General features: G+C 47.5%; 1 protein-coding gene and 1 long non-coding RNA gene across 3 annotated transcripts; both read left to right on the top strand.

Moving 5' to 3' along the window:
* Positions 1–2,175: 2,175 nt before the first annotated feature.
* On the top strand, positions 2,176–6,210 carry LOC122391981 (transcriptional regulatory protein AlgP-like). 2 transcript variants are annotated; one of them, XM_043386368.1, is made up of 3 exons: positions 2,176–2,510; positions 4,940–5,397; positions 5,974–6,210. In XM_043386368.1, the coding sequence occupies exons 1-3, from the start codon at positions 2,492–2,494 to the stop codon at positions 6,127–6,129; spliced, it is 633 nt and encodes a 210-aa protein (XP_043242303.1). In that variant the 5' UTR covers positions 2,176–2,491; the 3' UTR covers positions 6,130–6,210. The 2 variants fall into 2 exon arrangements, with proteins under 2 accessions (XP_043242303.1, XP_043242302.1); XM_043386367.1 differs by having other exon boundaries at positions 4,940–5,709.
* Positions 6,211–10,261: 4,051 nt separating this feature from the next.
* LOC122391965 lies at positions 10,262–14,078 on the top strand. Its single transcript, XR_006258436.1, has 3 exons — positions 10,262–10,768; positions 11,236–11,368; positions 13,595–14,078. It is a non-coding gene; the product is annotated as an uncharacterized LOC122391965 (long non-coding RNA).
* Positions 14,079–17,194: the final 3,116 nt, after the last annotated feature.

The following is a 17,194-nucleotide window of genomic DNA, read 5'->3' as shown; positions in this document are numbered from 1 at the left end:
CAACTCGAACCATACCCGTCTAGACATTTCTGGAACCAGTCGGACCGGCTAAGTCGGAATCGGAACCAGTCGGACCCGTTTCCTAAAAGTCATCAATTCAAACTATTTGTAGGGTATCATTAGCTGCGTCATGTAAAAAAGTCTTCCCAACTGGGATACTTATGAGCTACCTGAAGAATCTTGAGCTACCTGCTACAGTGGTGCAAAGCAACATAGGTACATGAGCAAATGCTTCATTTCCATTCACTCCATATCTTGCGATCATGTGTAGTGTGCGAGATGTATGGTTTATTGAAGGACCCGGTTGGACCCGTAAGAAAATTTCCAGGAACCGGTCTGGCTGGACCAATAGTTATGTACTTTACACAATGCACTTTTATCACTTTTATCCTGGATTTCCACGCACTCATGGGGGTTGTTTGAACAGTCCTTCTAACTCGGCTCCTGGATTACGTAGCGGCACGCGATGGGCGGCGTTCGAAAGAGCTACACAGATAATGACGAAATGACTCGGGTTATATTCAGGTCAGGTCAAAAGTCAGGGCACCAGAGGTCATCGAAGGTCAAATTTGTCAATGTGTACAGGGTGTTTCGAAAGTTTGTTGACAGGTACCAGTCATGCTTTTTCGTCAATAGTTCTGAATCAACGAGTAATTAAACGTCGAAATTTTGCATGGACATTGGTAACAATAAACAACCGCCCTCAAGCAGTGTCATTGCTTTCAAATTTATTCGACCCTTCATGAGCTCACAAAAAGGGTTTATCCCTGGCCATGGGTCAGGCATGAAAATGGATTTCGCAAAATCTTGTCAGTTGATAAACTCTAAGGAGTGATGGGAATGGTTAAGGTGACCATTCCACCTTAACATTAGTTTTGAGATAGCCAAATTGGGGTCCCTGGCTTGCACTTCACGACATTGAGAACTGCTTTAATTCGGAGATATGTATTTAATTTCAAACTTTCAGTTTTCAGATTCTAGGGGGCTAGCATTTGAATGCCTCCGCAGAATTTGTGAAGTGAGCGGAGATCTACCGATTTGTAAATCTTATACTTACACCATCGGTAAAACGTGGTGGTATTTACTGCTTGTGCTAACAGCTGCCGCACTTTAAGGATACAAAATTATTGCCTCCAAATGGCGTTGTAACAGCGGAGGTCCCAAAAAGTAAACAAAAATAAAAGTCGAATATCTTGAAAACCAGTGAATATTGTTCGGTAAAATTTGGTAGATATTCATTTTTGGATCTTTCTGAATAGAGGTGCCAAATGTAGACCCGAGTACCCGGTGCTAAGAGCCAGTGTGGGCTGTGGACCTGTATGGGTCCAGCCAGACCGGTTCCTGGAAACTTTCTTACGGGTCCAACCGGGTCCTTCAATAAACCATACAACTCGCACACTACACATGATTGCAAGATATGGAGTGAATGGAAAGGAAGCATTTGCTCATGTATGTTGCTTTGCACACTGTAGCAGGTAGCTCCAAGATTTTTCAGGTAGCTCATAAGTATCCCCAGTTGGGAAAAGACTTTTTTTACATGATGCAGCTAATGATACCTACAAATAGTTTGAACTGATTGACTCTTAGGAAACGGGTCCAACTGGTTCCGATTCCGACTTAGGCCGGGTCCGACTGGTTCCAGAAATGTCAAGCCGGGTCTGGTTCGAGTCTGGTTCCCAAAATTTTCACCTTTTGCCACCTCTTTTTTAACTACGGGACATCACTTTTATGCCAATTCATTACTTTTTGAAGGTGGGAGGGTTCCATTAAGTTGGAACTGATGCATGGCAATGTTTTGGCGAGGGTGGGTACAGATGATGATTATCCATAAAAAATGGGATGATTTTTTTTAGGGAAGAAACCATGCGGGACTAACAGTGTTTTGAACGACCTCACACGACAGCAGACTCTTGTGCCGGAAAACAGCTGAGGATGCGGTGAAAACTGAAAACTATTGAAAACTGGCAAGGAGCTCACAAGTAAAGGCTGCCAAGTTTTAGAAATAGCAGGTCGTCGTAAGATAACGACAAAGCATCTCTTAGAATTATCCATAATATCTATTATGATAACATTTTCAGAAAAATCACTCAAAAGTCAATTTCAAGGAAAATTGACAAAACAAGTCAATTGATGTAAAGTTTTATCATAGAAAGTTTCAAGGGTGAGGCATAATAATCCAGAGGAGTTCACCAGATTGACAGCTTTTGGTGTTGAGCGGTTGGATACAGTCGGTTGAATACAGTATAGTTCAGCAAACGCCTTTTTTTTAGCAAGCATTGATATTCAGTCTCACCAAACAATCCTAATATTCTTTTTTTTTCAGGTATCTCGCCTGCAAGGCAAAGACTGGCACCTGGCTCTGATCGGCTATCGGCGAGGTAAGAAGACGACGCTGAAGTTTGACACCTTCGGGGACGACGAGCTGGACAGGGCGTTTAAATGTGTGGGCGCTGACGGCAGAAAAACGCCAAATCAAGCCGAGGAGCTCATCATGAAGAGCTTCTACCGCTGTAAGTGTCTATTCTAATTTGGCAGATGGCTGTATATACACCTTTGTACGCCCAGAGCCCTGTTCGGGTCCGCGCAAAATATTTTGCTGAGTGTGAAGTCACACATGCGATGATGTCAGCCGCCTGGCTCCGCCCCCTCTCCGCCGGCCCTGCAAAGCCGAGGGCCACGCGACACGCGGCGAACCGTGGCGCGGATGGACTGGTGTGTTTCGTTTAATTACTGAGTAAAATGCGTTCAAATGTGGTTAATAGCAATGTGCCACTGAAAAGAAAGATAATGATACCAAAATAACACCTTACTAACCACTTACAATAAGAAATATATGAGGGTAAACCTAAATTCGCGCCACTTTCGCCTCCTGCAGCTACTATTTTCTTCTTGCGCAAAACTGAAAGATTTTGCGCGAGCGTACGTCACACGTGTGACGTCATACGCCGAAGGGCGGAGCTTGGCACCCGAGAGACCCCAACTGCGCATGCGTGGTGCAAAATTTTGCAATAGGATGCGCTGCCCGAACAGCACTCAGGTTAGGCGCCAGTGCACACATTTCAGTAATAATGCAGGCGATTTCAACAGTACAGCGTAGTGCATTCATATATTGAATCGCGGCACGATATTCGTCACAGAGTGCATTTCGTCGTAGTGCATGTGAAAGTGGCCCAGATTAAAGTATATTAGGCATAGCGCATGTCATTCGTCAGATCTTTTCAGTGTCGGGGTGCGGTATAATTTAGGCACTGTTCAGTAAGTTCGGCGTTACATTAACCCGCGCCCGGCTGGGGGTCCTGGATTTCCACGCCCTGCTGGGGGCGTGGATTATGGTGATATTATGGTGTTTGAACGCCCCCCCCCCCTTCTAACTCGGCTCCTGGGCCACGTAGCGATACGCGGAAGGTGGCGTTCAAAAGAGCGTCAAAAATAAGGAAGAAATCACTTCGACCACTTTTTGGCCAGGTCATTAGAGGTCAGTGAAGGCCAAAATTCGCCGATTTGTAGGTCAGATGTCGAAAACTTTCAACAAAGCGACGTACAGTTCGGAAACTAATAAAGCTACAGCGCCGCGGAAAAAAAAAACTCATTTGATAGCCCTATTAACGTTCTTTCTGAATAATTCCCTCGGATTTGACCTACCGTCAATGGTTTTGCCTGCAGGGGGCAAAAACTGCCAAAATAGCCGATTTTTTCGGAAATGGTTTTTTCTGCAACAACTTCTGACTCAAACCTTGCACGAACTTTCTTTTACCAGCGTCGTGTTCCTCTCGTCAAGACGCGTCGAATGAGTTATCACTTCACCTTGAAAGGTCAACTTAAAATCAGGTCAAGGTCATAACCTGACCGGTTAGGGTGAAGTTGCATATCAGTCGATCCGTATCGTCGAGCCAAACACAACCAAGATGTTTTCATCGCTCTAGCATGCCTCTATCAAAAGTTATTCGCGAAAAACAGTCAGATACCATTAATTCCATATGATGAGGTGTGCCAAAAACGGCGGCGCGTTCTCGAAAAACCGGGAGGGGGGGGGGGTGTTCAAACACCCTCCCCCCCCGCAGGGCGCGGGTTAATAAGCAATAACAGCTTTTTAGACAGCCCACGCTACCTGAGCCTCCAATGACATTCGGTAGGCAGTAACATGCGAATTATTCCAGATTGATTTCCATTTCTACAGTTGACTGCAGAATGATGCCACTCCTCAAAGGCTATCAGTTGACATAAATAAGTAATCATGAATTTTTCTCGCATTTGTTACAGCTTTTAACGGAGCGGCGCATAACTCCGGGATTAATAGTATCCCAATATCTCAATATACCATGAATGACTTCATACACGGTCAACCCTGACTACCTTGGGGCCTTTTTGCTCTTGGGCAACTGTATGGTCATGCGACGTCATCAACCGCTCGTCGCATCTTGCTTCGTTCTCGAGATCCCAGGGGAGGGGGCGTTCCGCCCCCCCCCCCCGTCTGTTCCAAGTTGGCGCGGACCTCCGTCGGTGCGCGGGTCGATGCATGCTTAATGCTTAGCAATAGCATTAACCAAAACCAAAATAGCATTAATGTATTTAGCAATAATACTAAAATATTCAAATTAACATACACAGCAATATAGTATTGTTCGCTTCCACAACTTTGTCTGAGCACTAACACATTTCCAGCGTTGTTAAAAATTGTTATGATTTATCCAATTTATAACTCTGGTAATAGAACACATATAAATACCCCCCCCCCCCCCCCATTAGTTGACACGTGCCTCTACGATCTCCTAGAATCTAGATGCATTAAGAGTTGCCAGTTACGGTGTAAAAGGGTGTATGAGCCTCTTGAAAGCGTTAGAGTCCGGGCCGGGGCTGGCTTCTCGTACTCAGATTTTGTGTTGAAAGACTGACTCACCACGCGCTTTGATCCCGCTCATAACTTTTTTTTCTTTTCCAGTCGTTCGGCTTAACTGTCGCCGAGTTCAAGAGATGCCGGGCTTCCCTGGGCTGCAATGTGCCAGCTGCAAAGGACCGATGGGCGTGAATGCAGCCGACGATCCTGCTTCGGATGAAGAAGACGAGCATGGGGCCACAGACGATGAGACATCTTTTGACCGTCCCGCCCAGATCCAACCCACTTGTCCCGACCAGTCCACGTCCACCCGGCCCACCCAGTCCACGTCCATCCGGCCCATCCAGGTCCCCACTGTCCGCCCTGCCCAGGTCCCCGCTGTCCGCCCTGCCCAGGTCCCCGCTGTCCGCCCTGCCCAGATCCCATCCGTCCGCCCTGCCCAGATCCCATCCGTCCGCCCTGCCCAGGTCTCCGCTGTCCGTCCTGCCCAGATCCCATCCGTCCGCCCTGCCCAGGTCCCCGCTGTCCGCCCTGCCCAGGTCCCCGCTGTCCGTCCTGCCCAGGTCCCCGCTGTCCGTCTTGCCCAGGTCCCATCCGTCCGTCCTGCCCAGGTCCCCGCTGTCCGTCCTGCCCAGATCCCATCCGTCCGCCCTGCCCAGGTCCCCGCTGTCCGCCCTGCCCAGATCCCATCCGTCCGCCCTGCCCAGATCCCGTCTGTCCGCCCTGCCCAGGTCCCCGCTGTCCGTCCTGCCCAGGTCCCCGCTGTCCGCCCTGCCCAGGTCCCCGCTGTCCGCCCTGCCCAGGTCCCCGCTGTCCGCCCTGCCCAGGTCCCCGCTGTCCGCCCTGCCCAGGTCCCCGCTGTCCGTCCTGCCCAGGTCCCCGCTGTCCGCCCTGCCCAGGTCCCCGCTGTCCGCCCTGCCCAGGTCCCCGCTGTCCGCCCTACCCAGGTCCCCGCTGTCCGTCCTGCCCAGGTCCCCGCTGTCCGCCCTGCCCAGGTCCCCGCTGTCCGCCCTGCCCAGGTCCCCGCTGTCCGCCCTGCCCAGGTCCCCGCTGTCCGTCCTGCCCAGGTCCCCGCTGTCCGTCCTGCCCAGGTCCCCGCTGTCCGCCCTGCCCAGTCTACGGCCATCCGTCCTGCCCAGACCCTGTACATCCGTCCTGCCCAGACTACGGCCACTCGTCCCGTCCAGTCTTCGGCCACCCGTCCTGATCCGATCCGGTCCTCACGAGTTCGTCCCTATCCCTTCACCGAAGAGTCCGAGCCCCCCACCAAGGTCATCTACGTGGTCCGTAACTAGCCGAGACGTCAAGTGGTCCGGCATGTGACGTGGGCATATGACTTGTGCGCCAATCGTTTGGAAATACATGCCCTTTTTTGACATTGTGATCGTTTCATGTGTTTTGGGTAAGTCAGCCTGAACACAAATTGTTCGACAAGACATCAGTGCAGGATGCCCAATTTTCGGATATCGGTGCGGTTTATCGGCGATGTGCTAACATGCAGTAAGGTAAAAATGCGTCTTCAGAAATAGCAGAGAATGCAGCCTCCTGTGGCAGAGACCAATTGTCATCTAATCAGCAGCAGTTGTGAGGAGTAGGTATCATGGATGAAAGGGTAACCGGACAAAAGATCGTAAAGCAGGAGATCGTATTGCAGAAGAGCGTAGGAAATTGATCGTAATGGATAAAGATCGTGCGACATAATGCTCGTATGGACAAAATGTATTCGCTAAAGATCGTCAAGGAAAATGATCGTATGCCAAAAAAGTCGTAATGGATAAAGATCGTACGACATAATGCTCGTACGGACAAAAGATCGTATTCGCAAAAGATCGTCAAGGAAAATGATCGTATGTCAAAAGATCGTATGAGGAAAAGATCGTACAGTCAAAATATGGTATTCAGATGGTGCAGCCCAACTTCAGCGCATACAAAGCTTATCAATTTCTGTGTTCGCACAGGTCATTGGGGTCAGGGTCATAAAATTTTCAGGGTAGGTGACGTACAATTGGTCAGGGCTGCGGAGTCGGAGTCGGAGTCGGAGTCGGTCGGAGTCGACAGTTGTGACCGGAGTCGGAGTCGGAGTCGGAGTCGATTTTAGAAACCCGAGCCGGAGTCGGAGTCGTAGTCACCGAAAATCTGTCGACTCCGCAGCCCTGCTAGGTCTGCGGAGTCGGAGTCGGGAGTTGGAGTCGGTCGGAGTCGACAATTCTGCCCGGAGTCGGAGTCGGAGTCGGAGCTGGTTTTTGAAAGCCGGAGTCGGAGTCGGAGTCGCCGAAAATCCATCGACTCCGCAGCCCTGCAATTGGTTGACGCAGTTTCGTCGCGATCAGCCGCTTTCTTCGCGAGTTATTCGCGAAAAACCGAGGAGGGTCCGTTCGATCCCCCCCCCCCCTCCCCCAATACGGGCGAGGGTTAACCAGGCAGGCGGTGGGCCTCCCGGCCACCTTCCGCGCGGTGGGGGGGGGGGGTTGCCCCCCCCCCGTATCTCCGAAACTATTGGACGGATCCGGAAAATTCATAGCCCTGTCAAGTTTGTTGCAGGAAACCAAATTTCATTGACCTCGGGGTCACCGATGACGTCACAGGTCAGGTCAAAGAGTTCAACGTTCACGGGTCTTCTAGGGAAAGCGCTAGAACACCGAGTAATACGCATTTTGTCGAAAATCAGCGATAGGGCGTCAGTTGCCTAGTACATATGTTGCTATTAGAGGTCACTGGTCATACCAGGTCAGGTCACAGGTCAGGTCACCAAGGGTCACCACATGAACCCAACCCTAAGGTTGTGCGATGCATGTTTTATGGCCAATTTTTCATTTCCAATTCAATGGCGTTAGTTATAAGACCATCAAGTACGGGGGGGGGGGGCACTGCCAGTTGCTCTATAGGCTACACCTAGTAGCTACTCACAGGTTTGCTGCGAGAGCACGGTTTCCTTTCAAGAACACCAGGCGCTCGATGTTTTCGTCTGACAGGGTAGCCCGTTTTGCAAAGTAGGTAACGATTAACGGATTAACGGACTAAATTTTAACGATTAACGGAGCCGAAAAGTAACGGAACTAAAACGGTCCGTTACACGTGGAAAAAATTAGCGAGTCCGTTCATTGTTAACCCAAAATTTAGTTCCGATAATTAACGGATTAGCGATTTAACGGACTTGCCCACCTATGGGTGTCACGCGTAGGTGATATGAGTGAAATGATATGTTCATTGTAGACTGTGACCGTGATGGGCTTAGTTAATGATTTAGTTATCTCACTGTGCCAAAAAACAATTCGTAGATCAGGTTGTAAGTACACAGCACAAGTACAATTATATATACCTACACCAGATGATTTGTAAACGTGTGTTACCAGGCGTATGAGCCCATGTGTTGTGCTGTTGATGCATCGTGCATCATGGGAAGGAAACGCCCGTGACACGATACAATTGTGTCATTGCAGCCAGGATGCATGTCAAACATTTTAATAATGTCTTTCGACAATAGGCATTTTATGTTCATTACGAAGCGAGCGGAGTCTTTCGTATATTAACGGAAATTTCTGAGTATGAGCGGCCGGCCGGCCGTTCGGACGCTTTTGCAAGGGTTATATCTCAGCACTTGACCGATTTACATGCGGTAATTTTTGCAGGGTAGCTTCATTCCTTCATACCAAGTAGTTATTGGACTATTCCCGATGCATGTGGGTGACCACGTGCCACGTGCAAAACGAAGAGGTGTCACTTTTGTAACAATTGCAATACTGGGCCGATGGTGCTGAAAGTTGGCATGTAGGTACTAGGTAGGCACCCACTAGGCAGTGCATATCCATGTGCCACAGTTGGGGTGCTGCTGCGCGTGCGCACGTCAAGGGGTCGATTCCAGATCTCGAGAACGGCTGGACCTGCGCTCAAATTTGGTACACGGTTAGGGACCGGTTAGTACATAGGGTGCCGTGCATATTGCACAAGTCAGTTGGGACCCATTTGCTCGTGCGCACGTGCAGGGTGCCGGTTCCAGATCTCGAGAACGGCTGGGCCGATTGTGCTCAAATTTGGCACATCGCTAGGGACCGGTTAGTGTGGTGCCGTGCACAAGTCAGTTGGAGGTATACAGCCCACCGCTAAAGTAATGTAGGGTTTTACCAATCTCAACGGTTGGCTTTGACTGGCGATTGTTTAATGCGGAGTGATCGAAAAGAAGATGTCAATAGCTAAAGTTGCAGCTGCAAGGGTGACGATACATATAAGCTACATTCAAAGTTTCACTGTAGTCTGGCTAATCGTTCCTAATCTTCAGAAGCAGAACATACCCATGACTGAAACCCCACATTACTTCTGCTGTGGCTGTACCCTCTCGAAATTTCGCATGTGCAAGGATCACCCTCTCGCTCGGTCCGTTAGTCTTTACTGGTATATTTAGAATTTGTGTTTGCCAATAAAACAAGTTTCCTCTAAGACACCTAAAATGCAAAGGAACCGAAGTTAACCGACAGATCGATTTAAGAAAAAAAAATATTTTGGCTAGATTTTATTCTCAACAAGTTTCCACTCAACCCACGTATCTCACGATGTCACACATCTGGAAATATAATATTTGGTCTTCGCCGCCCTGCATGTGGTCCCCAGTAACTTCAGACTCGTGGTTACGCGCCTGCCCCCCCCCCCCCCCAGCACTTAATGCAAACTCAGACCACCGGCACGGCGCAGAAAAGGGCGCACACGCAACGGACGCACAGCGGCTTGCTAGCGCACGGGACGCATAGACGGTATATCTATAGGGCAAATGGCATGGACCGCGCGTGCACCTCGCATTCAACGCACAGCCAGCGAACTTCACTCAGTGCTGCCAGATTTGGAGGATTTCCGCAAATCTGGAGGATTTTGAACTCTATTTGCGGACAAATTTCGCTTTTGGAGGATTTTTTATTCTGGAGGAAAATCTGGAGGATTTGTCGCCCGATTATTATATTCAATTTCATGGAAAAATATAACACATTCAAGACTAAAAAGGCATTTTCCTGCCCAGCATCACCCTACCCGTTAGGATATCTCACGTCCTTTATCACCGTGAGACTGCAGAATGTCTTAGTCTGTAGCTATATGTATCTACGAGGGTACTACTGGCGGATCTAAGGGGGACATTTGGGGCAAATGCCCCCGGCCCCCCTGCAGCGCCCGAAATCGACGAAAATTTTCGTTTTTTTAGGATAAAACGATAACTAAACAACTTTTATTAGAAAAAGTATCTTTTAAACTGCACAGCAGTGCGAAAGGATTCGAAATCCGATGAGTTTTTAGAATTTGGTGATTTTTTTTGGGGGGGGTATAGCCCCCCGCAGCGTCCAAGACCGCCTTTCTATATCTACCAATAGGATTTGGAGGAATCTGGAGGATTTTTGTAACTGATCTGGAGGATTACAGCCTTCCCTATCTGGCAGCACTGACTTCACTTGCACTGTAAAAAATGTTAGCACAGTCTGAGTTTTCTGACTCACTTTAACGATGTGTTCAAACAACTAACTTGCTAATGAATCCGTATTTATCGAGTAATTTAAACCTTATTGCGAAGCAAAACACGGTTAGTCCAAATCAGGATGAACTAGCTCGGAATCCCCATGTACAATGACACTGTTCGAGTAATCGCCATGTATTCATACCCGCAATTGGCGGACACTGTGTTCCGAAACACGAATACGATTTTGTGGAAGCATTTTTGCGCACGGTTCTACCGTGTTGAATGACACGTTGCCGTGTTTTACCCCTCTGCGTCGAGTTTAAAAACCCGAATGGGGTTATTTGGGCCGCGATCTTGAGGGACATTAACACCAATTAACACTGTGGGTTGTTAACTTACTCGGTTCAGTTTCGCGCCAAATGCAGCGCCGCGTGGGCCTCAGTCGCCATCTTTGTGCGATCCAGGGAGGTCGTGTCTGTGCTGCGTCTGACGTCTTGTTGGTAAGTACAAGCGATACTTGCTCCAAATTTTTCTTAGCAATAACATCAGTGATATTAAATGTCTTTTAGGCGTGGTTACATAAATATTATTCGTGTAGTGACTAGTGTGGCGTTATGGATGGAAAAGAGGAGCCCTCGGCCCTGATTCTCATTCTGCCACTCCACCACTGGTGGCTATGTGTGCGTTTGTAAACATGCTACTTACATGAATAATTTTGACTGTACCTTTTCAACTTTTGCCATGTATCTACCAGCTAGTTATAATTAGTCTGCCTGGTTTCTCTCTTGCCCTCTCTCTCTCTCTCTCTCTCTCTCTCTCTCTCTCTCTCTCTCTCTCTCTCTCTCTCTCTCTCTCTCTCTCTCTCTCTCTCTTCCATGGTATCTCCCTCTGCTTTTCTATTTGTCTGTGGATAAGAAGTAGGTAGACATCTGTTTGGCTGCGAACTGACACAATTTATTTATTTCAGAATACGGCTCAAGATGAGCAGAATGAAGGTAAATCTCCAAGTCCCACAGTCAGAGCTCAAGACTGTGAGGCAGGACTTCATTCCTTGATGAATGCGGCTCAACCAAGGGCTCAACTGCTAACAGGATAAGAAGGTATTGTCCTATTTCTGCCGATTTATTATTTCACATATCACAAATCACAATTAGTGTCTGCATGGGACTCTGTTGTATTTTAGTAGACTAGGGTTTTGCCTTCTATAATATGAAGCCGATATTGAAAATTAAAATCACATGTTTAACATATTTATTATCGTCAAAAGCATAACCGATTACCCAAATCCGATGAGAGCCCGGGCGCCCCGGCGCCCCGCTCTACCCCTGCGCTCTCCCTCTCTCGTCCCGCTCCCGTGGTCAGCTGTCCCGCTCTGGTCCCGCTGTCCAAGCGCCAGGCCGTTGCCATAGCGACGGCTGACGGCCTCCTCCGGCGGACGGATCCGGACGCCGAAACTCAGCCGTCTGTATTTTGATGATTCTTATAGGTATCTTGTTTTGATGTGCATTGGCTATTGGGTTGATCAGGGTTGATGTTGGACGTTACCGATAATAGGTATAAACTATAGAGTCGATGGTGAACTTACCCAATCGCCAAGTATGTAGGTATTAGTTTATAAACGTTGGCCTTTCGTGTAGAGTATAATGGCAGGGAATGGCCATTTAGAGGTCAAGGGACGGTCACTTCAGTAAAGGGTGCGAGCTTAACCCGCGACGCCCGCGACCCGCTGGGGAGTGGGAGGCACCCCTGTTGTTTTACGCTGATAACTCAAAAACGGCCGCGATTTTTAACTCGCCGATTCTAGTACTCCTCCGGACATCAATTTCACTCAACTCCTGAAAATGCGTCCTAGGTCACCTCGGGTCATGAGTTATGGGGGTCAAACTGAGGTCATGTTCGGACATTTTCCGTCTAAAAAATAAAAAAAGTCGTTCACGGGAATAAATCACAAAATAGATTTTCAATCAAAAGACTCAAAAATCGCACATTAGGTACAAAATGCATGGCAAAGGAAACTGCTACCACAAAATTACCGAAAAAGAAATATCAATGTTTTGATATTTCTAAAATATTGATATCATATATCAATATTTTGCTATTTATACACTCAAAACTCCTCCAGTTTTTTTTTTTAATTTAGGGAAGTTAAAAACGGAGCATATGTCGGAGAGATCCTTATTCCTTATTGCCTTTACAGGGTGTCTCAAAAAAGTGTCACGGTTTTGAACATCTCCCGTTTCGTAACCATACACATCCTAAAAATTAACAAAATATGTGTCTGTAAAACTGCCAGTGATATAGTTATTTGAAAGACTAAAAAATAAAAAGCGACTGTTCTTGTGACGTCCGATTTTTTTTCAGCACTTGTTAGGTACTGAAAGTAGTCTAGAGAAATATCTACGATACTTGCCCCTCTCTTCCTGACTAAATAGGTATCAACGCTTTGTCGTCTCTTTTAAATGATAGGTAAGTCACTTTAATAAAATGTTTGTCATTATAAACAGCTACAATTTGACCTTGCTTGCCGTCCTGTGATGTCATAGGTCAAAGAAAAATGACGTCGGGGAGACGCGTCGAATAACCTATAAGTTGACCCGAAAAGGTCAACTTAAAAAGACCCGAAAAGGTCAACATAAAAATTTGACCTGAGGTCAAGGTCACGGAAAAGGTCATGTTGCAAGTCATTCGATTCGTATTGTTAAGCTGAACACATTCCTGGTGTTTTCAGAAACTGTTTGAGACGGTTCGTGACCTGAGATGACCTCAGAGGCATTAAAGGGGGTCACAGGTGCAATTTTCCGGTTCATTGTGACATGTTCATCTGTGTCCCGATGTTTGAGGGTATTTACGGCCAAAAGAAGCGGATTTTAATTTTTTCCATTGACTAAAAGTCAATGGAGGGGTCACAAAATCGACCTGACCTTACGTCACAGATATCAAAATTCCGAGAAATGCAAATTGTTCATACTGACAAGCTCATGCAATAGCATGAGTTTCAAACTTCTGGGATGTACGAATATACTTTAGAAATGACTGAATCACAAAGTTTAAAGAGGCATGATCACTTTACTTGGACTGTGACCTGACCTTATGTGACCCGGGATCGAAAATATTACTCACGATGTGAAATTGATGTATTATAAGCTATGCCAAGTTTCGCAGCGCTGCTCGCCGATTTTTTTTCTACACTCGCAAAAAAAACTGGCAGGTGTGGCCAACGCTCCCCCCCCCCGACCCCCCACCCGTGCGAAGGTTAGAGTATGTATCTTTATGCCGTTCATTCATGCACTTCGTCATTTACTGACATTATTTTTTTCTTATTTCAGACACGAACAGAAGTTGGATGCTTTTTAGAATTTCCTCTCGTACCGCTATAGTGTCATAGGTGGAGGAGAGCGGGGCTGCCATCTCCGAAGACAACACGCCTCTGAGTGTGCGCCTCCTAGTTTGTGCGGCCCCGTGTTCAACGAGAAAATTCAATGCCCCAGCGGTCAGAACTCCCAGCTAGTATTGACGCAATAGCTCTCCCAAATGTCGACCGGAAAGTCGTTAAAAAAATCGTTGCGACGATCGGCTCGACAAGCTGAAGACCGCGCCAGAGAATGCATGTGAAACGGCACCTCTACTCTCCCATCGCCAGGCCCAAAGACGTGTTGTTCATAGGTGTCTTTCACAATACTAGTGTTGCTGATCGCGGAGGACCACTGTCCACTGCTCGTCCGCCGTGGTGTTACTTCTGATGAGGCTCAGAGCGCATGTGTATTGTTTACTGTGAACAATCTGTTGAAATATATAATGAGTAGATCTGTACTCTGAGACTTAATGAACTTGGCTAACGAGGATGTGTGTTAAAGCAAAACGAACTGTGTTACACGCCTCAATAATTATGTGGAATGAGTTGTATAAATGTATACTTCATGTCGATTTATTGCGGTTAAAGACGTTACCTCTGTTTAAACGCGGCTGGGCCTGTTACAGCCCCGTTTGCATCAAAGAAGGTACGCCTTTCATCGCAATAAGTCCACATGAATTATATATTCATATATTCATTCAACGTGATCATTGAATCGTGTAATGCAGCTCATTTTGCGTTAATATACATTCTAAAAGGAGGTACTGGACGGGAAGTATATGAACACGAACCGAGCTACGAAACACGTTACACGTTTATGGCGAGTTTACTAACATCTAATTTCCGGATATGTTAACACAAATAAGTTTATGTAGCCGATAATTATCCAAGCCCAGAAACACCAGTGGTGTTATTGAACACTTAACATCTTTAATGCGAGCTATTTTACACGTTATTCGATACGCTAGAAACATGTTGGCGAGTTATCGAGCTCGGTAACACGTCTTTATCGAGTTACGGAACACCACTTTTTGGAAAGTCAAAACTCATACCGAGTTATGTAGCACGGATTTACCGTGTATGAGAAAACACGGTGGCGTGTTATGAGATACGGCTGTACCGAGTCGTTTTTGGCCATATAACACAAAACGTGCTATCATTTTTTACAGTGTGGCAGCGGCGTAGTGGCCCGTCTTACTCTTGCCTGCTGTCATATCCCTATATAAAGCCTTGGTCATATCAGAGTTGAACGCCAGTGAGGGCACATCCTCATCGGCCCTCTGGAATTTCTTGCGATAAATTCAGTTTAGGACTGACTGATAAATCATTTCAATATGTGTTTAATGTTTAAAATGACAACAAATTCTAACAAATTTGAGTCACCGAAGCAATTAATGTCCTCGTCCATTCCCCAGGTCAATTGGTTCGGTGACTTCCAAATTATAGCAGGCCCTTCCTCGGTCAGGCTTGATGGATCCACAGTAACTTGGCGCGGTACTTTTAAGACTGACTGTACAGACTAGTTCCGACTTTTTGGTCACTGACCTGACCTGGAAGGTCAACCACTTACCTACCGCTTGGACCTTAACCCTCGCATGTGTAGGGGGGTCGGATGAACCCCCCATGTTTTTTTCGCGAATAACTTGCGCAAAAAGCGGCCGATCGCGACGAAACTTTCAGTACCCTCGAGCTGATCAATTTTACAACTACCCTGAAAATTTCATGACCCTGACTCAAGTGACCTTTGACCTGAGACCTATTTCTCGAGGCCATGTTTGGCCGGAATCGCGATTCGGCGTGTGTCGGCTCGCATTAGCCGCGCATCAAACATGTGATTTGATGTTGCTCCAATGCATTTGGGTGGATGTCAAGGTCACCTGAAGGTCAGGTCAGGTCATTGACCTTTGGTGACCTCGGTTCACTTTTTCGAGCTTTACATGTTTCTTTGCTAGTTTTTGGAGCTGAATTCGAACTTAGCAACCATTTGAACATTTACGAAGTAGTTTTGGTGACTTCGTAACATGTTACGAAGCTGTCAGAGGCGGTTGACACGTACTACGAATACCCGTCACGACCCCTACTGGTTGACCTGATCTGACCTGACCCGACCTGGTCTAAATGCTTACAGACATCATCTGTGATCAAAACTAACACGATATTCGTGATCAGAGGCCAGAGCCCCGAAAAACCCCTTGACAGCCACACTTTACGACTTTCTTAGGTCCCGATTTTCCCGACTTTTGGACTTTTTCCCGACGGCCTAACCAATGACCTAGGACCTTAAAATTGGGCATCATCGGCTTCCTTTCGTCACGGGCAACACTCTCGTTTTTTTTTTCACGAAGCTTTAGCCCGATCAGGGGCCAAACGGCAATGGGGGTCCAACGGAACCCCGTGTCGTATCAAATACTTTCTGACTGAGAATGAGGAGCAAAATCGACACTTGACCTCTGCTAGACATGAACATCCACCTTATCTTAACAATTCATTACGAGCGAATTCCCGGACGAGCGGCAAAAACGGTCTTTTGTATAGATATATAGAAGGATACATTGCCGTCTTTTTTTTTGCAGATCAGGGCAGGCCCTGAAACGGGATTACAGGCCCTGCAGAGTGCAGTGCACAGTGAACGTGCTTACTCGCAGCGTTGAGGAGCCCATATTGATCTCAGCCGGCTCCAAATCAGCCTGTGGTCTGCTGACCAACTGTTAGCTGAGGACTCACACCAGCCTTTGAGAGCCCACGTGTGTACAGCCCTCAGCACACCGCGTGGTAGGTATTCTTTTTTCGACAAAACCGATAACACTAAGGCTATGTTATCAGTCGGTCGGATCTCATTGCACTTATGTATATGCGCCATGCTCCACTCCTTCGATTTGGTCTATCACTGAACAAAGTATACGCCTAGTGTGGCAACAAAATACAAAACTTTGTTTCCTAAATATCAACTTTTGTGTGTTGTTACCAAACTGGATGGAAAATGTATAGTGTACCATGATAAGCCCAATCTAGGGCGTGGAGTCCCGTGCGTCTTGCTGTTACGGCTTCCGAATGACCGATTGCATAGTATAAAGCATTCGAGTTATTATCGGTTTTGTCGGAAAAAGAACACCTACCACGCAGTGTGCAGAGGGCTATGCATATGTAATGTATGTAGGTATATGTATGTATATATGTATATTTCCGAAGAATACCACCACGCCGACCTCTAAGAGCCAATGCTGCCTTATAAGGACCCAGGACCCTGCGCCGTTGTCCGACAACCCTACACTGTTATCTGAGGTACCACGGTATCGTGCATACCGTGATACCATGGTATCACGTATTGGTATGTACCTGAGTGTTCCAGAAGACCTCTCTGGGTCTCCTCTGCGCCATCCAGACTCCACCCGACAGAGCCGGCCCGGGCGGTGACGACCGCCGGCCACGGCACGGCTTCAGCCAGGTCCGCGCGTTTTGGGGACAGTCAGGCTAGCGGTCGGGCCGGGCCCGCTGACGACATCGCCCTCCCCCGTCCTATGGTATGCGGAGGGACGGTCGGCTCGACCTGTCAAACCCTTCCGCTTGCGCAAGT

Source organism: Amphibalanus amphitrite, unplaced genomic scaffold, assembly GCF_019059575.1.
Source record: "Amphibalanus amphitrite isolate SeventyFive unplaced genomic scaffold, NRLGWU_Aamphi_draft 000464F_arrow, whole genome shotgun sequence".
Taxonomy (NCBI): Eukaryota; Metazoa; Arthropoda; class Thecostraca; order Balanomorpha; family Balanidae; genus Amphibalanus; species Amphibalanus amphitrite.
This window is presented reverse-complemented; position numbering and strand designations above follow the sequence as displayed.

Bases quoted from the DNA above. Each gene is read 5' to 3' on its own strand.
- LOC122391981 (XM_043386367.1), top strand. The intron at 5,710-5,973 runs GTCCCCGCTGTC...CGTCCTGCCCAG, and splicing joins CCGCTGTCCGTCCTGCCCAG to ACCCTGTACATCCGTCCTGC.